We start from the raw sequence: 24,825 nt of genomic DNA, 5'->3' as shown, positions 1-24,825 counted from the left end.
AAGGCAGGGCCCGGGCCCTAAGTTCAAGCTCAAGCACTGGCACACGTGCGTGCGTGCACACACTTGCACAGGCACATGCACACTTCATTCTGGAAGAATAGAAGACTAGCTCTGGAAGAGTGTAGGCTGGTGAAAACGAAACCCCTGTTTACAAGGCTGCTTTGAGTGGGCGTCCTGGGCCGGGGGGTGGGGGCGGGGTGAACGCCTGCACGCAGCCCCGCTCACGTTGTGCCCGCATCCTGAGCGCCACTGGCTGTGAAGTGGAGAGGGTTCCTCCCCTCCCTACACAACACCGGCCCCCGCCTGCAGAGACCGGGCATGGGGATGCGGGAGCCGTGACGTGCACGGCTCGGAGATCTTCACCCCACAGGGTGGCCCTCGGGGACTTGGGGTGACACCCAGTGCGTTGGGGTGACACTCAAGAGTCTTGAGTTGTCGTTTAGTGTCTTGGGGGGTGACCGTGCCTTACAGCACCAAGGGCTCGACAGCTCCCAAAGAGCGGGCAACACGACTACAAACAATGACAAGTCACCAGACTGAGTTCAGGCCAGATGAGTGCCCGGTGCTATCTACATGCGCCCTTTTCTTCTTTGGCGTGGCGTTCTGTGAGGAAATCGAGCGCGGGGAGGTGCTGCCACTTGTACTGGGCAATGGACAGGGCAGAGCAGCAGGTCCCAAGTCAGAGCTCATTCCACACTTGGCCTCCCTCATTCAGGTGGGGCCAGGTACGGAGCTTCCTCGGGGCCCCAGCTGTGAGAGAGGTCGTGAACGCAGGCAGGGCTGTGCTTCTCATTTTAGAAGTGGACCCCACACGGAAGGCTGTACAGAAACGGCCGCCTCCCACTCCGCTGTGTCCCCCCTGGCCCCTGACAGACAGCCTGGGAAACACAAGGCTTTAGGTAAGAGACACCTAGTAATTCAGTCTCTTCCTGAACTCTGCGTGGGTGCATACCCTCTTAATGCCACCGTCAGCCAGAGAGCTGGCAATCCCAACTCCTTTAACCGTGTTCAAGTCACATCCTGGGTACCAACTTAAGAATAGAAACGTGGGGAGACGCTGAAAGTTAAGGTCGCCACGCCCACACGCTCAAGTCTGATTCAAAGTTCACAGTCACTTCCAAACCTGACCCAGTGGTTCAGAGGAAGGGAGAGGCTTTGCCCATCGCCCCAAAGAAGCACTCTTCCATCCCGATGCCGGCTAGCTCTGACAGGCACGGGGGAGAGCCGGGAGAGGGAGCCCGCATGAAGGGTGCCCTGGCTCTCATCGTGGGAGGCACTGTGTGTCTGTCTCATTTAGCTCATGCCATCCCGTAATCCCAGGCTGGCTGACCATCTTCTTACTCAATGAATTAACAAGTTCTTCCCAGATCCTGGGCACCACCTAGCAGCTGCCAGCGAAGGACAGGGGCCCCAGGCAGCTTGTGGTTGTAAGAAAGGCTCGGTACCTAGGTAACTCTGTCCTTGAAGCGGGCAAGACGGCACCTCCCAAGGACAGACTGAGGAAGCCCCCCGAGAACAACTCCACTCAAAAGTTTGAGAATGCTCCAGCACCCGCAGCAATAGCGATTATGAAAGAAACAAAGAAAAAAAAATATCTCAAGATGGTAGTAGTCACTGTGCTTGAAAAGAAGAAATGCAAAATGACCGAACATGTGTTTCCTTGGGTGTGTTAAGACTGTTTTTGAGACACTTCCTGGTGGCGGGTGCTACGATTCCGATGTAACTCCCGATTCACGGGCTAGAAAGTCAGCGCCCCCGTGGGACAGCCCCAGGAGCCGATTCTGGTTATGCCTAGGATCTAAGGCAGGTGGCACTGGGGCTCGGGAGGTGGGTCTGCTCTCCCCCCCCCCCCCAGCCCTTCGCCTTTGCCACGCGAGGGCTCACAGCCAAGGGATCATCTTGAAATCAGTATTACCAAACGTGCCGGCCCAGCACACTTCTGTCCAGAATTGTCCAGCCTGTGCACTCTGCTCCAGCAGCAGAAAAGGATGGCAAAAAAAGGGGGGGGCAGGGAACAGTGAAGGACAACGACTCCCAAGCAACTCTGCATCCATTTGGGGCCAAGGATCTACAGAAGAGAAGGACGGCTCCCGCGAATAGAAAGAAGGCCGGATGCCCACCACGCAGGCGCAGTCCCCCAGGCTCGGCCCAGTCCCCGGGAGATCCTTTTAAACTGTGCTCCTCGTGTTCCAGATCACTGACTCGAGCATGTCCGCTGTCAACGTCACTGAATCCAAAGCCCCCACTTTTCTTTTCATTTTTGTTTTCTGGTTCAAACCTGGGCACTTTTTCTGGCTCAAACTCAAGGCCTTGATCTTGCTAGACAGGTGCTCTACCACTTGAGCCATACCTCCAAGCCCCCCCCCCAAACCTCCTTTTGGATAACATATACTTACAATGTCCTGAAATGAAAATCATACTCAATATAATCTACCTCCACATACAGTGGAGTAAAAAGCAATTTGTGCTTCTAACACTAGCACAGGGGAGAAAAACAAATGGAAAGTAGCTTGCGTTCCTTAAAAATGTGTGTTTCAGCGGAGGGCTAGCGGCTCACGCATCAGGAGGCTGAGATCTGAGGATCCAGGTTCAAAGCCAGCCTGGGTAAGAAAGTCTATGAGACTCTTATCTCCAATTCATCAGCAAAATGCTGAAAGTGGAGGTATAGCCAAAGTGGTAGAGCACCAGCCTGGAGCCAAAAAGCCAAGGGAAAGTTTGAGGCTGAGTTCAAGTCCCAGTACCAGCGAAAAACATGAAATGAAGAAAACAATTGACCCGTGTTTCCCATTTTCAGGGCGGGAGGCAGGCGCCGTGCCTCCCTGCACTGTATCTAGCCGCATCTCTCGGGACCCCAGAGACACAAAGGTGCGGCCAGGCACGCTGTGTGGGGCGCCATGGTGGCATAACTCTCCAGAGAAGCAGAGGCCCTGGCAACGTTCAGCACACACACAAACCTGACAGGCTTCCCCCTTTCATGTACTGGGTTGTGGCGCCCACAGGGTATAATACGAAGCACCACCGAGTTTAAAGAAAGAAAATTATTTGGATTTGTTTGTAAAATGGAGCTAATTCCTGGCTCCGATCATTCTATCTCCACAAAGTTCATCACACCAGCGATGAGGACTAGGGGTGTGGCTCACGGGGTAGGACGCCTGCTTAGCAAGCTCAAAGTCCTGAGTTCAAACACCACCAGAACCAAAAACTATGCGTGCATGTGCACACACGTGTGCATACACACACACACACACACATCATTAGAGCCCTGAGCCCTGCAGAATGTCTAGAAACCATGGTCCCCAAAATCATTAAGTACGCCCTCTCTGAATCACCATGGTAACCAGGACAACCACAAGTGTCCAATGTGTCACCCAGTGGACAGGGCCACTCTTCTAGGAGGCGCTCTGCCCTTCCCTGGGACCACTGGGGTCTTAGGCTTTCCTCTGAGGCCAGGGCCAAGTACTGGAGACGCATGCGCAGGGCAGAGCGGGGGGCCTGGGGGCACAGGGCTCCTCTCTTCCCGAGACAGATGGAAGACGCTGCCTTGAGCAACTTAGGAGATGAGTCAGAGAAACGATGTGGCATATTTAATTAGGTCTCTCGTAGAAGCCTCAAGAATATTGTAGTTGATTAAATCATCTATCCTCAGAAATCTCTTCTGTTGCAAAAGGGATAGATAATCTTCTAAAGAAAAGAGTGGAAAATTCTGAACTAAACTCTCAAGGAAGTTACAAGTGGATGCTAATGGATTCAATTAAAATTGTTTTCAACTACATAATGTATTCTGGCGGAGGAGTTTTACATCTCCAACACTTAATACTCATGTGCAACTTTCTATCTACTCACATTCAGGTAACTATGATCTTAATCTTTCTGATTTTCCAGTGTTCTCAGAATTTCTACTGCGCCATTTCATAAAAAGAACAGTTTGTAAAAGATCAAAGAAGTTTAGATCAGAAAAGTCACTGTGAGCTCATCCCATCCAATTCTTTCTCCTTTTGTATCACGGGGGAGGGGGGGGTAGTTGCAATTTTAAGTAAAGATACACATTTTGGTAAGTCACAGCTGCCAGTTTAGGAGTAAGAACACTTTCTAAGCATAAAATTAAGATTTCTGTTCACTCACTATTATAAAACTCTTTGTTTTAGTGGCTACAAGACACAAGGCCCAAAGAACATAACAAACACTGGACTACAAAGGCTTAGGACCTCTCAACTTCTAAACCCTAACATACAAACTTGGTATAGCCATGCTTTTTTAATGAACTGAATCCAGGTTTTCCTAAACTCTGTTCATATTTTACTTCCAAGTGTAGTGATTGATTGAGGCCTTGGGTGGGGTGGTTTAGGTGGGAGAAGGCCTACCTAGCCAGGGTAAGGGCCTTGAGTTCAAACCCCATTACTGCCAGGAAAGAAAAGACAGGAAGGGAGGGAGGGAGAGAGGGAGGGAGGGAGGGAGGGAGGGAGGGAGGGCTTGAGTTCAAACCCCATTACTGCCAGGAAAGAAAAGACAGGAAGGGAGGGAGGGAGAGAGGGAGGGAGGGAGGGAGGGAGGGAGGGAGGGAGGGAGGAAGGAAGGAAGGAAGGAAGGAAGGAAGGAAGGAAGGAAGGAAGGAAGGAAGGAAGGAAGGAAGGAAGGAAGGAAGGAGAATGCAGTGGTTGGTGACCGCTTTCATTAATGACATTTGCTGTGCTCTATCCATGCAGGCAAAACTTACCACCAGCCAGTGAGACAAAACGAAAATATATTATTGAAGGGAAACAATAGGAATCATTCCGTGAGAGGGAAGGATAGCCGTGTTGAACCACATGCAAAGGTCAGCCAAGTCGGAAGCTACTATTAACCAAATGATCACCATTTAATGTTTCATGCTCTATTACATTAAAACCCACCTACTTTTCTGTTGCCCTGGACTCTCCATTATTTTGTTGTTATTCCATCTGTGCTCAGGAAATCCAAAGCAGCGGTTTGAATGCCACCACGAAGCTTGCAGAAAGGTGAAGTACAATGGCGAAGACACCATGCCAGAAAGACACAAATGCCACCCATCTCCGGGGTCCCCCCAACCTGAGTTCCTACTCAGTGATGATCTCAGTGAGGCAATCATCCACCGCTCGCAATAAACAGAGACACCACTGTGGCTGCAAACGTCCCTGAAGAGGGGGCAGCCAGGACTTGGTTCAGCTATGGCTTTAGGCTGGTTTATCTTTGAGATGGGGGGTCTCACAGTCTGCCTATCTATGTTTCCATTATTGCTAGAATGACGAGCACCCAGCACTCCACCCAACTATAGGTTGAGAGGGGGTCTTGTAAATGTTTCTATCTGGCTGGCCTCAAACCAAGATCCTCCCATGTAGCTAAGATGAAAAGATGAGCCACCAGCACCCAGCTGAGTGATGGGTATGAAGCTTCTTTTACAGGGGACAAAAGTATGATGGCCTTAGTGGTTAAAGCTGCATAATATCATGAATGTGCCAAAACCACGGAGTTGTATACTTTAAAGGCAAACTTAGGATGTGTGGAGAGAGAGAGAGAGAGAGAGAGAGAGAGAGAGAGAGAGAATATCAATGTCACTGCAGATTGTACAGGAGAAAAAAAGGGCCAAATCGCACAAGACGCATGGTCACATTATTATACAGGTCATGATCAAGAGCACAAGTCACAGGACTGACGTTCACAGCCGACAGTGACCTTTCCCTGATCTGAGAAAGCTCCAGGTGCCACAGGCCAGCATCCTATGCCCTCTGCCCCCAGATAAAAACCAAGATGGGAGAGCAAGGGCCATCATCAATCCAACAACATCAAAGTTAGCTTTACTGAGAAACCTTTCAAAGGGAAAACCAAGTGATTAAACTTGAGACCTTCAGTTGGGCACCGGTGGCCTGTAATCCTAGCAACTCAGGAGGCTGAGATCTGAGAATCATGGTTCAAAGCCAGCCTAGGCATGGGAAGTCAGTGAGACTCATCTCCAGTTAGCCACCAGAAAACCAGAATTGGCGCTGTAGCTCTAGCAGTAGCCTTGCGCAAAAAAAAAAAAGCTCAGGGACAGCACCCAGACCCTGAGTTCAAGCTTCACAGCCACCACCAACAATAACAACAAAAATCAAGGGCTGGGGCTGGGGATATGGCCTAGTGGCAAGAATGCCTGCCTCATATACATGAGGCCCTGGGTTCGATTCCCCAGCACCACATATACAGAAAACGGCCAGAAGGGGCGCTGTGGCTCAAGTGGCAGAGTGCTAGCCTTGAGCAAAAAGAAGCCAGGGACAGTGCTCAGGCCCTGAGTCCAAACCCCAGGACTGGCCAAAAAAAAAGCAACAACAACAACAACAACAAAAATCAAGACATTCCCTCATGTGGATAAAAAAAAAGACAGCACAGTTCCCTTCTTATCAGACACAATGACCTTGACCAAGTTCCTCGTGATTCCATATGTCTCTGTGCCTTGATTTCCCAAGCTGTGAGAACACAAAGATAATAACACAGCTCTGAGACCGGGGTGGTGCGGGGCATAATTAGCACTCCTCAGGCCTTTGTGATCTTTACACGGAGACAGCCTGCTATTATGACGAAGCCTTAACCAACACCTTCTCACGGCAGACAGGACAGGATTATTTCAGGAGCTGAGGAGATGTGTGCAACACCAGAATGGAATGCTTGATTCCCCACTTTGCTTCAGAAACGTAGGAAAATGCACATTCCCACGGGAGGCAACTTGTTGCTTTAATCATATTAAACTTTGAGAGAAAGAGAGGGAAAAGCTTAAACTGCTTCGTCTGGTGTTACCATTAAAGAGCTTAGGAAGCAGGACCTGCCAAAGGTCACAGAGGTCAGAGCTGGGAACCAGGGCGCCAGACAGCCCTTGAATCTGAACCCACAACTTAGAATAAATGCTATTTCCCCAAGTTCAACTCAAATTCAGCCACACTGTTGGTACGGGCCCAGCTGGTGACAGCAGAGTGGCCACTCCTCTGTAGTTGTACCTTTTCTCTATGTCACATCTCAGACACCAGCCCCGCTTTACCGGTGCGGAGCAAGGAAGACATTAACATCGGGGCTCCCAAGGGCCCCAGGATGAGACTGGGGAACCCAGGCATCTGGGTCTTTGTCGGGCACATGAGCCAGCCCAGAGGCCTCTGGTCAAACACTCACTGACCCATGGCTTGGGATTCATGAGGACACCCTGGGGCCTCAGGGTGCAGCCCAAGGAGCCTTTATATCCCCAAGCCTTCTGGCAACCAAGCAGTCCTGACCACCTTCCTTCCTGCACCGCACAGCAATTCACTCCGCACCGGCCACTGACTGAGACTAGCTGTGTCTAAGGGATCCTCACCGGCGCACACCACTTCCATCTCAAGCACACAGACACGACGCTCTGACCCCAGAGCGAGCCCATTATCCCCGCCAGGATGGCCTGCAGAAGACCCCCTTCTTCTTCCAGTGCGCAATCCCAAAGGAGACGCACACAACAGGAACCCACGGATGCTGAGGACTTCCAGTCTGAGACCTAAATAATGACAAACCGTCTCCTCTGGCCTCAGGCTTTCGGCACAGCTGAGATGTACCTCCATCTCCTTCCCCCCCATGAACCCACACTCACGGGCTAAGCAGGCCTGGTGCCCAGCACCAGGGCCACGGACCCTCGGCTTCTCATCAAGAGTCCCCCTTCCTCTCCTCCTTTTTATAAGGCAATAATGAGGGCATTCAATAAGCACACCAATGATCCGGCTCATACTACGACCCAAAAATGACCCAACGTCCCAGAAACCTGTCACGATCACAAACCACTGAAAATGCGGGAGTCAGAATGGGGGGAGGGCAAGAGAAACTGTGGGTGCCAGCAGCGTGAGGAGCTCTACCTTCTACACCAAGGCCCTTGGGATAATTCGTTCTGCTGGCCCAGGGCCCCTCCTGCGGGAGCGAGCCCGAGTTCCTGGGGGAAGAGACGCAGTCATTCCGATGGTGGGGACTGCAGTTTTTCCACTAGCCAACCCAGGCTCGTCACATAAACTGAAAAGCTGAACCTGCTGTGGATAGTGCAGTCGTCTAGAAAAGCGCTAAAAAGAGATGGCTGCATTTGTCCTTCAGGGGGACGAGCGGGGGAGAATCTCAATTCCTGACACAGTAAAAACCCACTTTCATATAGTAATGAAGAACCAAGAATTCCCAGGCCCAAGTTCCAAGTCCTGGTAAAGCCAGCCTTTCCCAATTAGATTTTTTTTATTTTAAAAAAAAAAGGGGGGGGGGTTCTTTAGGAGCATGAATATATGTTTATATGTGGAGAACTGGGGTTTCACCAGAAACCCAGCTTCGCACACAAACAGAGCATTCTCCCGGCTAAATGCTATTAGTCACCTAAACAAGCTACGGAAGCCAAAATGCCCTCTTTCTCCTCGCGCTCTCATAAACAGGAAATAAGTAGGTTGGCCACATCAGAACTGGCTCTGTAATTCTCCTCCCCCTCCCCTCCCCCAGTGAAAAGTTAGTTTGTCTAATGGACACACACATTCCCAGGAGAGGAAATTCATCCCAGAGAGCACAGTTGTAGCTAAGTGGCCCCAGGGAGCCTGAGACGGCACACCACTCAAACAAGGTAGTGAGGGGCTCCGGAAGCGCCCAGGGCCACGATTACCTCTGCTATCCGGCAACACTGGCTGGATTTACTCTTTGCAGGGGCGGGAACATGGGTCTATTATGTCTCCTGCTAAATATACTCCAAGTCTTAACAGACAGAAGATGGACAGATACCCAAGGAGTCCAGGTTTTACATGCTTTGTTCAAGAGCTCTAGTCCTGATGAGACTTTCCTAAAAGCAGCTGGGATTGTTAAGACAAACAAACACACACAAAAAAGATGCTCCTACATAAATCACAAAAGTGGCACTGAACACAGCTCTGGTTCGCCCAGTGCCTCAATGGTGGTCTTGTTGGCTTTAAAATAACACCAACCCTTTGGAGAGATTCCAGTGGTAAAAATTAAGTCTCTGTATAAAATAGTCTATACTGATATTTCCGCTCAAGTCTAACACCGCCCATGGACATTTCCCCTCTGCTCCGTGGATAACTAGAACAGACATTCAAACCCTTAAAGGCGAGAATCAAACAGTCATTCAGGTTGTAACAGGAGAAGGCTCTCAGTACTGAGCTGCCCCCAGTGCTGCTGTGACTCCAAGCCTGCAGTGACTCAGGCATCGGAGTGTGTCACCGGGGACCGTGGCCTGTCTTTGCTACCTGTGTCCTCCTGTGCTTCATGGAATGATGTCCTGGGCTGGGACTGACGAACATGGGAGGTGAGCTGGCCAGTCCACCTGCTGCTTTAGGAAAGCACTTTGAAGAACAGCCATGATGGTTTGGGGCACATGATCCCTCGCGGAGAGGAAGAAACAACATCGTCCAAGCACAACAGCTGCATTTGCTGGAAACCTGACAGGTACTTACATTCAGAGAACGCATCGAGCACCAGCACTGATCTTGCAGCTCAGGTCAGGCCCATCTTCTGTAGACTAGTGGCCAAGGGGCCAAGTTTGTGAACCCACTTACCACCACCCCCACCGCTGCGCAAGGGACGGGCCACCGAGGCGGGTGAAAACCCAGCCTGCACTCCCCTGCGCCGCCTGCAGGCAGCACTGTCAGAACAGGACTCTAAACAGCTTATGTTGTCCCAGGCTCACCAGGTAAGCCTTGAGTAGTAGCAACGGAGAGAGCCATTTCCCTCAATGTTATGCATATAGTTCCAAGAATCTCAACGAGCAAAAGGATGCTTCTTTCCCAGAAAATCACAGAGCTTAAAGAGTAGCCCACAACCTTCCCCGGCCCCTTGTGATCCACTGCTGTGACCGAGGCTTGCTTCAGTCACACACAGAGACAGAGAGGATTTCTTTCCCCACTCAGACCGAATCAAGAAACAAACACTAACCAACACCGATTGATCGCTAGCTACCTGACCAAAACCCAAAAGCAGAGCCGGCGCTCTGAGCTCCACGTAGCTGCTTCTCAGGGCCTTCTAAGGGCCCATCTTCAGCACTCTGCAGGGAGAGGCCCAGTATGCAGCCTCCCTGGGATGGTCAAGGGCAGAACATGGCCAGAGCCATGTCCTGTCCCTCACCTTCCAGACATGCCCAGTTCCCATTGTCACAGCAGCTCTGCTCTTGCAGGGAGCCACGTCCCAGGCAGAGGCCCGGCTTCTCTGTGAAAGGAAGCAGAGCCTTGTTCGTATTCAAGTAATGCAGACCGAAACTAGTATACTGAGGATGCTCCCAAGTTGTGTCAGAAATTGTCTTTCAACGTCATTTAAGCATCTTTGTCTACCGAGGTAAATATCTCCATAAGAAAACAGGATTGCTGCTTTCTGCAAATTACAAATCAAAGCGACGGCTAAACACGAAGCTGCAAAGGAAAGGAGAATCGGGGTTCAGAATTCTGGCAGAGAGTAGACACCTCTTGCAGCTCCTATAAATGCAAGCTTCACCTGGAATCAAGATGTTATATAGACAATTGTTTTCCTCTATATTTTACCTATCAACCCCAAATGTTACCACTGCCCAAAATGAGCAAGACTTTCTTCTGAGCCATTTACTGAATCTCCTTTACAAGCAAGGTAACTACTTCCAAAAGAAACACAAATCCCATGTCTGCTTTGCTTCAAGACAAGTATAAGACTGTGGAAGAGGCATCTGGAGCTCCGGCAAGGGGCTGGATGAAGAGTAAAACCCGGGGCAGAAGACACGTGGGGTCCTACACTTCCTGAGAGAATGTAAACTCCAGGGGACACAGCCTTGCTGGGAGGCCAGGAAGAAAGGGACAGGCAGCTTGCACCCGGATTCCTGCCTGGGGAGGCATCTGTAGACGTCTGAGCTGCCTCCCCGAGGCTCCCCACCCCCTGGTGAACACGAGATGCAGGAGGCCTTAGGCAAAGTGTTAAGGTTCAGACGCTCCCAGACACTGCCTAAGGGGCATAGAACAGTGATCGAACAAATGCAAGGCCACCCGCCCCTTGATTCTGCTCCCTTACAAAAGGAGTGAACATAGTTACAGCAAATGCATGATTCTTGTTATCTTTTTTAAAAAGAGGAATTTTGTCAGGTGCTGTTGGCTTACACCTATAATCCTAGCTACTCAGGCGATTGGGATCTGAGGATTGCAGTTCAAAGCCAGCTTAGGCAGAAAAGTCTACAAAACTTTTATCTCTAAGTAAAGCTAGAAGGAGAGAACTGTGACTTAAGTGGTAGAGTGCTAGCCTTGAGTAACAGCCCTGAAGGGCAGTGACCCTGAGTTCCAGCCCCAGTACTAGTACCAGAAAAGGCGGGGGGGGGGGGGAAGGTTGCCTCTTTTGCTAGTTTCTATAGAAATTCATTCTTGAAAGAATCCAAAGTATTATAGACCCCGCAGTAATTTCTTAGTATGATAAAATGCATAGAGGTACAATACACATGCTACATGTGTCCCTCAAGAGTAATGAACGCCACAAATAGATGTGTATGTATATTACAAGAAATATTCAGGCTCATATAAGCAGCCCGCAGTGGCTGAATGATGGCCTTCATGTAAACAAGTTATTAATTAGATTTAGCGTGGCTTTTGTCTGAGGAGACTTGCTTGTACATGCCTGTAATGGCATTGGAAACTGAAACAGACTCCTGGAGACTGGAAGAAAGTGTTAGATATCTTACTGAACCACTAAACCTAACAATCACATTTTGTCATTTCAAAATAATGACCTAACCAACTTGCTGTGTATGACTAAGTGCATCCTAACAACTTCTCTTATGTGCTTTTCATTCATCTCTTGGTGATCAGGCAGAGATTTCAATGGGAAATCCATGATCAATGTACTAAATATAAAATGACTGCGCATGCCCGCGTAGGCCCTGTGCTGGGTTCTATGGAGTCTGACCAGTAGCTTCTGGGCTACACAGGAAGGCACAGACGCTGGGTATCAGCACAAGACACTAATTTGCTTGATGGCAAGGTACAAACCTAAGCCAGGATGAAAAACTCAGAAATTCGCAGCTCTGAATGATCTCTGCATATGGGAATCTTACCCTGAGAAAACCACGGCGACATGCACGTTTTCAGTTTCATTCCTTCACAAAGACTGGCATTCGTGCCCTGTGTTCCAGAGATCACAGGGAAGCAGGTCTGCCTTCGAGCTAACAGACTAAGAAAGGACTTCCAGTTCTGGCATTCGAGTTTTCACCTGTTCTCTGTCATAGTAACCACAGAACTGAATATCACAGGGGTAAGGGGAGCACTTTCAGAGAACCTTCAATAGTAAAGAAGATTTCTGTACAGAAAGATAATTCTTTTCACTTTTCATGAAAGCACAATAATGACTGTGACTTGATACAACTCTTTTGAGCCAGTATGCACATTCTTCTGACAAATGGGGACCTTTGAAAAGCTCCCATTATCCAAGTTTTGCAAGCAAACTTGCAGTGTAAGAACACTGGCCACGGACGCTGGTGCTGTAGGAGACAGACAGACAGACAGACAGACAGAATACCGCCTCACCATTGGCTGGGTTCTTTTTGAAGTTGTCCAGGAATTCCTCCAGCAGCTGGGACTGATGGGAAGAGGGCAGCAGGGCCTTCTGGTCCCTGGAGCACAGGTCACCGTCTGACCAGGAAGTGCACAGGGTTGCTTTTGTGTCTGGAGGGCGGGCGATGAGGGTAAGCCCAACGCTCTTCTCAGAAAACAGGGCCTCCATCTGCTTCAAGTCAAGTTCAGACACGGATTCTCCATTTAAGGTCATGATTTCATTGCCCTTTCTCAGCCCTGAGAACAAAGAAGGGGAAACAGGAAGAGAAAAGGGAGAGAGATTACTGCAGGAATATTTTACCACGAACCAAGGCTTTTTCAAACCCCAGCCCACAGCCCCTCAGGTCTATAGAGTATTTCCCTGCCTCTCACAGCAACACAAACGTTATCTTCCTGAGCTAGAATTAGACAGACTAGTTAGAACAGCCAACAATTTGGGGAACTACTCCGTTAATCGTTCTTCCAGTGTTCTGATATTAAATACCCCCCATTTGTCTTATCTGTGTCTGTCAATTTCTCATACTCTCTCCCTCTCTCCATGTGGATAGATATACACATAGGTGTGTGTGTGTGTGTTTTCTCTCTCTGTTCACATATACCACACAAATGCTGTCTCGCCATATATACACACAAATATGCATTTTCAAGTAAACATTTTACTTTCTTTAAAATTCCAGAAGAAGGGGCTGGGAATATGGCCTAGTGGCAAGAGTGCTTGCCTCATATACATGAAGCCCTGGGTTCGATTCCTCAGTACCACATATACAGGAAAGGCCAGAAGTGACGCTGCGGCTCAAGTGGTAGAGTACTAGCCTTGAGCAAAAAGAAGCCAGGGACAGTGCTCAGGCCCTGAGTTCAAGGCCCAGGACTGGCCAAAAATAATAATAATAAAATTCCAGAAGAAGCCACTTCTTGACAACACTGTAAGAAGAAAAGTTCCTGCTGGGTGCTGGTGGCTCATGCTCCTTATCTTAGCTGAAGATTGTGGTTCCCAGGGAGGGGGTTGGGGAAGGGAGTAAGGGGCAGGAGAAGAAGGAAGGGGTGAGGAGAAAAGGAGGAGAGAAGGAAGGGGAAGGGAAGGAAACATCACTAGGCAGACTACATGGCGGAGTTTGAGATGGAGAGAGAACAGAGACTGAGCGTCACACGGACCTCCGCCATATGCCAAGCCATCAGGGAGAACGTCACTTATAAATATCCGACTGAGGTGCTGATGCTCGTCCACCTGTGCGGTGACTGCAAACCCTACAAAGGAAAAGAAAGGAGAGAGCAGGTCTGAATTCACCGCACACTCATGCCTGCAACCCAGTGACCAGCACTTCCTTCAATACATAGTCTCACAAAGGTAGTACGTCAAGAAGGTCTATGATCACACTGAGTTTCAAAGCCCGTCTACCTAGCAGAGGCTAACACAGAAGAACGGGTTGGACTGGGATGTTGGAGAAATCATGAGCGCACCACTTTATTCAAAAGTTGCACTCGCACGCTCACTCCTGCTAGCAGCAGGATTTGCTCCAGCCAGCAGCTGGTGGGAACCACCGAGTGTCACACAAGGAAAATAAGCAACCTGTGACGGGCACGCACAATGGGACGCTACTCTGTCTCAAAAAGGAAGACACATAAGGCTACATCTACCTCGCAGATCAACCTGGAGGAGGGCATGAATGCTAAGTGAGGTAAGCTGAGCACAGAGAGACAACACAGAGCGATTCCACTCCTATAGAGTATCTAGGGGAGGGGCTGGCAGAGGAAGAAGGGGGGGGGGTTAGTGCACCAAGAGTTCAGAGCATCCAGTCTGCAAGATGAGGAGAGGTGGGGCTATGGCTGTGCATGGATGTGCGTGTACTGACACACGAATGGTACACTTAAAAGTGGCTAAGATGACAAACTTTATGATGTATGTATACATACATGTTTGTGTATGTGTCCGTGTGCATACATAACCACAGTTTAAACTTTTTAAAGGAAGTCTCATTGAGATAAAGTAAATTCAGTTCAATATAGTAAATGTCTGTTGAGACACACTGTTGGGGGGGTGAGGATTTAGACACAAACAGAAGGTGCAAACTGGCTGCGCGGAGACAATGCTTGTGCTGGCATGACAGCGCATTGGTGGCCGTCCCTCTTCCTACGGCATCTCCCTGACTTGAGGACCTTGTGCCCCCAAGCCTTCCCCCACCACCACCATCAGGAGCTCTAAAAGGAGCACAAGTCTTATTTCCCAATATCTCTGTGCCTCCAGCAGGACTTGGCAGATTGGGGTCATCAAGAACCTTAGCACGTGTCTTCATTCCGAAACACAGAAGGTAGGTACCACAGCACAGTCAGGTGAAGGAAAGCAGAGGTTGACCAAAAAAAAAAAAGTCACGGTGACCTCAAAAGAAAAACCAAGTCACATCTGGGCCCAAACCAATGCGGTAAGTAAAAAACAAAATGCATGGCTACACGTAGTGACACATGCCTATAATCTCAGCACCTGAGAAGCAGAGGCAGAAGGATCAGTGGGTTCAAGGCCAGCCAGAGTCCTAAGTCTTAAAAAAACAAACAACAGGTATATGGGTAGCTCGTGCCTGTAATTCCAACTACTCAGAAGGCTGAGATCTGAGGACCACAGTTCGAAGCCAGCCCAGGCAGGAAACCCATGAGACTCTTATCTCCAATTAACCACTAAAATCCCAGAAGTGGAACTGTGATTCAGCAGGTAGAGCAACTAGCCTTGAGCAGAAAAGCTCAGAGACAGTGCCCAGGCCCTGAGTTCAAGCCCCAGGACCAGCACACACGCACGCACGCGCACACACACACACAGAAAAAAAAAATTTAGCATATCATTAATTTCATTCATGTGAATTAATTTTAAGGAAAATGGGCTAAATCAAGGTATTTTACAAAATAAGCAATAGTCCTTCTAAGGAAATGTTCACTAATCATCATCTAACCACTCATTTCACATGGCCAAAAGCAATAAAAGGTAGAATAAACCTTAAGACACAAACACAGTCTACAGGAATCCAGAGAAAAGTCTAAATGCAGGCCAAGAGAATCTAGTATTAAATGTCAGTGAAAACCCCTAATTGTTAAAGACAGAAGGAGAGCAATAAAACAATCACACTAGACTTCTTCAAGAAAGTCAAGACTTTAGAGCTAGATGCTAGTGGCTTACATCTGTAATCCTTTCTACGCGGGAGACTGAGATCTTAGGACTGGAGTTCAAAGCCAGCCTGGGTAAGGAAGTCTGTCAGACTCTTCAGAAGTAGAATTGTAGCTCATGTGGTAGAATGCCAGTCCCTCATCCTCAGAGAGAAAGGAGAAGGGGGATGGACAGCGTCCCAAGTGGGTAGCAAACACTAGGAACAAAGCTCACCCATATGTGAGTCAGGAGTTAATCTGCCTAGAGCAACACCTGACAGTAGAGCAAATGCATAGCTGTTTTCACCATCACCATCATTTCCAATTTCTTCTCAATTTTTTTATTGTTATGATTAAGCAGTTGTACAATGGGGTTACAATTCCATAAGTCAGGTTATGAGTATGATACATCTTGATCAATGTCACCCCTTTCTTTATTCTCCCCCACCTCCCCCTCCTCTCAAGTCACTTAGTCCCTACCCTCAAGTTCCTAGTTGATTTTTTACATGCTGTTCATTGACTATCATGACTGCAGTTACTCATGCTTCCTCCCTTCATTCCGGTGCCTCCCTCTCCTCAACATTTATACTCATTTAATTACTTCGCCATTTTCCTCTTCATTTCCAGACTGCTAATACAAATAAGTAGTAATAAAAAGAAGGGAAAACTCTGAAGCTTTCCTGTATTTCAAAAATGTGAAGATAAAAGAGAACAATCAGACCCAAAGATACTGGGGCAGCCCGGGCCTCTAACAAGGACACCCCTTCCACTTACCAAAGTCAGACACATCCCCAGTCTTCGTGAGCTGCACATCATAAACACTGAGTGGAAAGATCTCTATCTCATCATAAACCTACAGGAAGTGAAAACAGCGAAATTAGAGGACTGCATATTAAGATATCTTACAAAATTACTCCAATAGTTTTGTCATAGGAAAAGAAGAAAAGGGCCAGGCGCTGGTGGCTCATGCCTTCAACCTTGTTTCCCAGCAGGCTGAGACCTCAGGGTCACAGTTTGAAGCCAGCTCAAGGCAGGAAAGTCCACAGGACCCTCATCTCCAGTTAACGACAAAGCCAGACGCTGAGGTGTGTAAAGTGCCTGTCTTGAAGTGAAAAAGCTAAGGAAAAGAACCAGGTTCTGAGTTCAAGCCTCGGTACTAGCACAAAAATTTTTTTTAAAAAAGTGCTAGTAAGATATACCTTTAGTGAAGGACATTTTCCAAACCAGAGTGTGTGTGTGTGTGTGTGTGTGTGTGTGTGTGTGTGTGTGTGTGTGTGTCAGTCCTGGAGCTTGAACTCAGGGCCTGAACACTGTGTCTCTGGGCTTTGGTGCTCAAGGTTAGCTCTCTACTACTTGAGCCACAGATCCACGTCTGGATTTTTGGTGGTTAACTGGAGTAAAGAGTCTCACAGACTTCCCTGCCCGGCTGGCTTTGAACTGTGATGCTCAGATCTCAGTCTGCTGCGTAGATGGGGTTATTACAGGCGTGAGCTGCTGATGTTTGGCTCAACATTCCATTTTCCAGAATGAGAAGTCTACGCATGTGGTTCAAACGACTGTCCGACCTTCAGTGACCGTCACTTACCTGCTCCTGCATGGACTCGGAGGGCGCGGGGGCGTGCCACGCGCCGCTCTCATCCGCCAGCCTTCGGAGCCGAAGGCCGTAATGACTGGGTTCCACCTGTCTCATCTAGAAGGGAAAGTCAGTTGAGTTTAAATGTTCCTCCCAAATTCGGTGAGCCTGCTCAGCAGGCTCACAGAAAATCAAAGTAGAAATTAAAAAAAAAAAAAAAACATGCTGCATATTAGTTGCTGAGCTTTGTAACTACAGAAGTGCTCAAAATTAAATGTGCCAGAAAGAACAAAGGAACAAAGAATTGTTTTTTTTAAAGAAATTTTTCTCTAAATGATATTGATGATCCACAAAAGATTGACTTCTAAGAAGGCTGACAATAGCTGATCAGATGTACCGTCACATCTCAACTGTGCCATCTCTCTGTATACTGGGGCAGGTAGCTCTAAAGTTGCTTCCTATGGCTGAAATAGAGAAATCTGTAGTGTGAGCAATCTTATGTGTTAAAGACTTGAGAATTCTTAATTCTCTGCTCCAAAAGCTTTTCAAAAGGAAAAAGGTTTAAGTTTTTTCTCTCTCTTTCTCACACACACACACACACACACACACACACACACACACACACATACACACACACACACACGGGCTCTCTCTCTCTCTCATACATTTTCAATTGTGAGAAGTTTATTTTAGCACATGCTCTAATTGGAATTAATTGACCTGCTACATTTGACTCCTTTTAGAAAAGGTATCATTTTATTAGCTCACGTTATTGTATAGAATAATACAGTGGATTTTCTAGCTTACAAAAACAGTTAACAACCACCCTCCATGCTTCAAAAGGCATTTGTGCTTATGAGGGTATAAGCTGCAAACTAAATGCACAGTGAACTGAAGCCTCAAGTCAAAGTGCAAAAGACGAAAATGAACCTTTTCCATTAAGTGTTGGTGCGGCAGGACCCAATACTGAATGCCTTCTCCCGTTAAATTTATTTGAGTGTGCCTTCTTTGAAAACTTAAATCCTGAAGCTCTCCCATGCCATCTGGTGGTCCGCAGCTGCTGGTCTCTTCTTATTTAAGTGCATTTCCTCTCTTTCAGTGGGCTGTCCATAAGGCTTCCATACTTCTACTTCAGACTAGAAGCAAAGTCTAGTTTGGCTGGGCTCACACCCATAATCCTTACTTCTCAAGAGGCTAAGCTCTGAGAATCATGGTTTAAAGCCTGCTCAGGCAGTACTGTCCCTGATATTCTTATCTCCAAGTAATCACCAAAAAGCTGGAAATGGAGGTATGGCTCAAGTGGCAGAGTAAGCAGCCTTGAGCAAAAAAGCCAAGCAAGAGTGCAAAGACCTGAGTTCAAGTCTCAGTATCAGAACACACACAGAGACACACACACATGCACACACACACACACACACACACAGAGTCTGAATAAAAGATCCATCCATCTCAGTGAAAAAACTGAATGATATCAAGTTATGTGTTTAATCTGGAAAAACCTATCAACGTGATTTAGGGCTGCATCAAACCATTTCCTAGTTTATGCCTTTTTCATATAAAAATCATCTCTACCTCAAATAGCAACAGATGCCATCCATGATCATTCTAAAGGTATATCAACATTAAGAGGAGTAAGTCAAGCTCTTCAACCAGGACAAGGGATCATGACCCAACAACTCCTTCTTCTAAAGAAATGGCGGAACCCAATGCATATCAACTAATATTGCAAATTAACGCATCGGCTAGTATGTCCCCATGTGTGGCAAGCCAGCTGTCACAGACCACACAAAATTAGAAGGCAAAGGAGTACAACAGTAACAGTCGTTTCTACTCAGAAGTGTATTTCTGCAGCCGGAACCCCTTACCTTGCATGCCAAAGTCAAAACATCCTCCACCTTGTGCTCTGGCTTGATTGTGACAGTCACGCCTTGATGATCCTGAAAGTGAATGTAGGTCTGGATTTCCCACGCGCCGTCCCGGGGAGGCCCCTCTACTGCCGACCCACACAGATGCAGAAGTCCATCCACCTGGGTTCAGACGCCAGAAGACAATGCAGACAAGTCAGATAAACAAATGAAGGAAGCTTCAGAAAAGACATTCCCTCACCTGACAGAAGGTGAGGTGACCCCCTTTCCCTCCCCTCGTGCCACTGGATTCTCACACACATGGAGCGGACGCCTGGGGTGGGGTGGGGTGGGGTATGAAGTCAGCCGACGCCTCTCACCACCGAGGGATACTTGGTGACCAGTTTTACTGCACTGGAATTGTGGCTCAGGAGGGAATTTGCACCTATTCTTTGATCCTTTCCCGACTTCCTAACACATGCTTTTCTTTCCGGGTGTTTGTTATTGTACTTGCTATGCGGGTATCAAAGCATGAACTCCAGGCCTTGTGCTCTCACTCAGCTTTCTTGCTTTCATCTGGCACTCTACCACTTGAGCCATGCTTCCAGTCCAGATTTTTGCTGGTTCACTGGAGATATGAGTTTAGGAGACTGTTCTATCCAGGCTGTCCTCTAACTGTGATCCTCAGATCTCAGCCTCCTGAGTAACTAGGATTACAGGCGTGCTCGAGCCACTGGCACCTGGCTTCCCAATAAATTCTTATCCACAGCCTCTGACCTCTGTCTGCAGCCTAATCCTGACCATTACCTCCCTCACTCCTAGTACAACTGTCATTTCTCCTACTTTACTTGTTTCTAAAAATCCCATTCCTAGTCCTGTTTTTGAGCTATTTCATTGAAGTCATTCTGGTAGGACATCATCTCAAAACATACTTCCTTCAGGGACCAAAATAACTTAGCTCTTTAATCCTATACCCATGCAATGGATACACTGCACCTTCTGCATAGATGCTCTATAGTTTAGAGCAAGAAGAAAAAGTTAACGTTTATGAAGGAACTCAGAAATGTTTTCCTCTGGCAAGGTCCTTCCCTTATTAGCACAGTGGTAAATAAAAGACTTGGGGACTTGAAGTCAGAGTCACAGCCTCTGCCCCGAACCCGGAAAGCGTGGCCTAGAACCACACGCTTGCCTTGTTACACCTCAGCTCCTTTTCTGTGAAAGAGGGCACAACTACTGTCATGACTTGAGTTTATTCATTAATGACACAAGCTTTTGTGCACAAAGAAGGTCAAACATGTGAAAGTGTCTTACATACCAGAAACCAACACTCAGATCTGACACCTTGATGTGACCTACAGGCTCACACCTCACAGCTATCCCTGATGGATACTCCCACTTTCAATTCCTCTACAGAACTTAAAACTCAAGAGTAGAGGCAGTAAAGGAATTCCAACGAACCGTATAGGGCCAAGAAGGGAAGAAACCACCTTTCTGTGTCATCCTTTTGGAAATGTGGTACTCAACACTGAAGTGACACTTCTGGATCTGTGATGAATCTGTCACTGTCAGCACATTTTCCTGGAAGGATGATTCCAGCCAGGATGCCCCGTCACATGCCAAGGGAAAGAGACAGAGGAGAGGATGGCTACAGCCAAGGAGCTCAGGAACCAGCCTGGCCCCCGCTCCCTCCAGAAAGGTCCTGCCTCACAGGAACCGTGTGCATGATCTGTTCTTCCAGACAGTTCTTCCATGTGGGCAGTGCCTTTATCCAGGTAGGCAGGTGCACCGACTTCAGACTTAGACCCAAGTCCTATGTCTTAAACTGTGTGTGTTGAGAATGTCAGGCTCCAGCAGAGGTCACTGTGGAGTAAGAAACCAGACAAAGTGTCTGCTACCTTCACACCAAGCAACTTCATTCTGCACTCTGGGAACTGAGGATGGACAGGCGGACAACAACCGACATGAGAAATACAAGTGCACAGGCCTGACTTAGCTGCCTCTTCTTTCCACCTCCTGCATCTGTCCCTCATCAGCTGGCACCAAATAACACATCGTCACGACCCCCCTGGTTAACAGGTGAGAAAGACAAGTTGTCGAGAATCCTAGAAACATTCACAAGCTCACACAAGTGAGCCGGGGCATGAGCCCATGTTCACCACCATTATTATACAAGGCAGGAATGTCAGCCTGGCAATGACACCCCACAAAACAGTCTCCACACTTTTCCATTGTTCTAGCACACAGGCCATAGTCGAACCTACTGGGAGAAACTAGCTCTGCTTAAGGGAGGGGCAGACTTCTGTGCCTAGTTCACTGTCCTCTACCTGCCTCTCTGGCCTCACAGCTCCCCAAACCTGGAAACCCTGTGTCCTTCAACCCTATTTCTAATGCCATTCCCAGCTCTGCCCCACTCCTGTCTGCTCAGTTAGATGAATCTACCTTCCCACACCCAGGACACAGTGTGTGTAAGGCAAAGCTCGCGTGACAGAGGCTTTGTCTTCCTCACCCAGAGTTTCCTTCAGCCCTTCACAGGGGCACTGCGTCCAGATCACACCTGGGACATGGGTCCACATTGGATACAACCGAAAGTTCCTACCTTACCCAAGACAGAAGGAAAAGACAGCTTACATCCTTTCCTCATTTGTCTTCACAGAGGCAAGAAATGAAGAGATGAGTAAAGGGGAACAAACTGTGAAGAAAAGTAAGAAGGACCATGGCGAGATGGAAGAAAGGATAAGAGAAATATTCCTATTGCATTCAGTCAGGCATGGCTTATTCCTGATCTGCTTTGAAGAACAATTTCCTGCGTCTACATTGCTGACTTAAGAGATGGTGAATGACAGAAGTCGCCTATCAAAGCCAGAGTCAAGAGACCGCACAATGAAAAATCAGTTGAGATTTTTTTGGTGTTCAAACATACATGCATACGCATGCACACACACACACACACACACACACACACATCACTGATGCATGCAATACAGGAAGAATAAAACCTACTTATTCAAACGAAGCATCAAGAGTGTGGAATTAGGTTAGGTACAGTGGTTCACACTTGTAATCTCAGAATTCCGATAAACCAAAAAAAGATGGGAGGATCACAGTTTGTGGCCAGCCCAGGGAAAAAAACTGAAGGCCCCTATCTAAAAAGCAAACAAAAAGCAAAAGGACTGGAAGAGTGGCTCAAACAAACAGCATTTACTGAGTTCAATTCCTAGTATCAAATAATAATAATGTGTGTAAAAATAATAATAAGTGCATTTATTTGATGAAATAGAATCAGAAAAAAAAATCTATTTGTTGCTTAGGGGTCTTCTTGGTTGTTTTCTATACGCCATGTCTCTTTGGAAAGAAAGCTAGATTCTCTCCAGAAGGATCAATGCTGTTGAAACTGAAAACACTCAGGCTTTGTCCTCAGTAGGCCAGGTTGAATTTTCCCCTACCTTTTTCTCCAAAAAGGAGCAGAGAATCTTGAACATAAACACACACCAAAATGGGCTATGGAAAATTCTTTCTTCAACATTCCCATTACAAAGGCTCTGTGTTAAACTTCTCTTTTTCAACATCATGTCCCGTATTCCACAGCTAGCAACATTTGTCAAGATCATTGTACACACATCCTTACTACAGTCTACATACTTGCCCTTGCCAAAAGTAAAAAAGAAAGAAAAAAGTTTCCAATTGCCTGTTCAAAGATTTCCAGTTTCCGGAGAACACAAAGAAAGGTGGCAAAAATCTAATACCGGAAAGACAGCGTGGGTCAAATCCCAACCTTGCTCAGTAAGTAAGAGCATTCCAAAGACTTTGGAGTGGCTTGGGATGGTGACACTGTACCTTGACAATGGACACTCCATAAGAAGCATTCCCTGGTCCAGCACCTTGAGGTTCACTGGGGGCTGCTGCCAGACTGTCTCGTAGTCCAGCTCTTGCTGGCCATCCAGGAAACTGGAGCATAAATGACCTGCGTCACGGTCACAATACACTAACGGGTGAACATCTGCTGATCACACCAGCTCTCCTGGTTGGGCGACTTCTACAGAAGCATTTATTATTATTATTATTATTATTATTATTATTATTATTATTATTATTATTATTACATTAATGGTCCTGACATCACATGTCAAATTACTTCTTCTCAGTATGCTACATGGAGAGAAGATGGAAACTCTGCGTTTCTCGCAGCAGATGCTTTTGGATCCAATGGCTTGTAATTACCACTTGGCTCCCGGAAGGGAAGCGAGGAGCAAAATCACAATCTGGCTGTCACAAACGGGCACACGCCACCACAGTTGCTGATGGAGGAAGCCTATTAGCAAGTGAGATGAGGAGACAACACAAAAGGAGTTCATCTGCTCTGGGTTTGCTTCTCAGTCAAATGTCAGAGAGGAGAGTGTTTACTTCCTCCTTGGGCTAAAACTCAAACATGAATTGATATGAAAGAAGACAAAGACCTGGCTAGCCAGCTGTGCATTGTACATGTATTCATGCATGTACTACACATGTCTGTGTGTGTGTGTGTGAATGAGAGCGAGAGAGCGAGAGCGAGAGAAAGAGAGAGAGCGAGAGAGAGAGAGAGAGAGAGAGAGAGAGAGAGAGAGAGAGAGAGAGAGAGAGAGAGAGAGGTCCAGACTATCATTCTATTTCCAGCAGACACATTGGGGTCAAGAATCAGTTGTTTCATTCATATTTTCCATGTGAGAAACCAACATTAAGCTTTTTTTTTCCAGCTTGGAACGAGTAACTAACACAACAATACTTCATTCAGTCACTGCCACAGAAAATCAGACACTCCAGCCAGTTTTCCAGGAGCAAGGGCCAAGGCTAGGGGCGGCCGGAGGTCCACCGAGGTGTTCTGGGGCACAGCCATCCCAGCTCAGTAGAGGATCTGTTGTCAAAAATCTCCATAACAAATACCTCCCACCAAACACTGTCAGAGACTCATTATTACTCACCGAGGCTGAGAAAAGCTTTCATTTGTGGCCAGCCAAGGTGTCCTTCACAGAAGGCTCAAATAGACTGGCTCTATTCCAGCCTCAACAGATTTTGAATTACAAGTGACTCACTGCTCCACTGTTACACCATGCACCAATTAGAGTGGAATATTTAAAAACACACACACAGCTCCTCCCTCACAACTGCCTTTCTGTGTGGCTTGAATGGACCTAATGTACTTAACTGTGTAAAAATAGAAGGGCTGGGTGAGTTATAAATACTCTCCAAGAGCGATCACCAGAAGAAAAAGAGTGAAATGTAGTATTAATTATTCAACCAGCTACAGGCAGAAGCTTAAGTACCTAAGATAGGAAGCCAGATTATCTCCTTGTTGCTACCTGCAATTCAATTTGACCCTTGTTAGGTATTTGAGTATTGTGGCAGAAGGAAAGACAAAAACAAACCAAAAAGAAAGATAAAACAAACCAAAGCAATTTCTACTCCTCCCCTTATCAGCTTGTACTGTTACTTAGGATAAACAGTGATAGTATTTAGATACACGTGTTTTAAACAACTGTTGTTGCACTGCTTTGATTTCTCGATTCCTCCACAAAATGATGTGTCAACTGGATCCCGTATAAATAAACACCATACTTAGTTCTCACCACCAGTGACTATTTTATTAGCAAGATCTATTGTCAAAGTCCACAGTGAGTTCAGTTCATAGGAAATGCTTTGATGTCATTTAACTTTTAAAGTAAGAATCGTAAACTGTTTTATAATGCTGCATGAGTTACGTCTCTAAAATGCACGG

At 47.2% G+C, this 24,825-nt stretch overlaps 1 protein-coding gene across 6 annotated transcripts in view; it reads right to left on the bottom strand.

The window, feature by feature from the left end:
* The window catches only part of Tiam2 (TIAM Rac1 associated GEF 2), a 172,351-nt gene that overhangs the window by 32,763 nt on the left and 114,763 nt on the right, over window positions 1-24,825 (bottom strand). For 5 of the 6 annotated variants that reach the window (XM_048354337.1, XM_048354339.1, XM_048354335.1 and 2 more), the window contains 5 exons: window positions 19,098-19,259; window positions 17,245-17,349; window positions 16,434-16,512; window positions 13,686-13,778; window positions 12,507-12,770 (listed from right to left, as the gene is read on the bottom strand). In XM_048354337.1, the coding sequence (XP_048210294.1) occupies window positions 12,507-12,770; window positions 13,686-13,778; window positions 16,434-16,512; window positions 17,245-17,349; window positions 19,098-19,259 (703 nt within the window). The remainder of the gene's footprint in view (window positions 1-12,506; window positions 12,771-13,685; window positions 13,779-16,433; window positions 16,513-17,244; window positions 17,350-19,097; window positions 19,260-24,825) is intronic. The other variant, XM_048354340.1, reaches the window with a different exon arrangement.

Source organism: Perognathus longimembris, chromosome 9, assembly GCF_023159225.1.
Source record: "Perognathus longimembris pacificus isolate PPM17 chromosome 9, ASM2315922v1, whole genome shotgun sequence".
In the NCBI taxonomy this organism is placed as follows: domain Eukaryota; kingdom Metazoa; phylum Chordata; class Mammalia; order Rodentia; family Heteromyidae; genus Perognathus; species Perognathus longimembris.
This window is presented reverse-complemented; position numbering and strand designations above follow the sequence as displayed.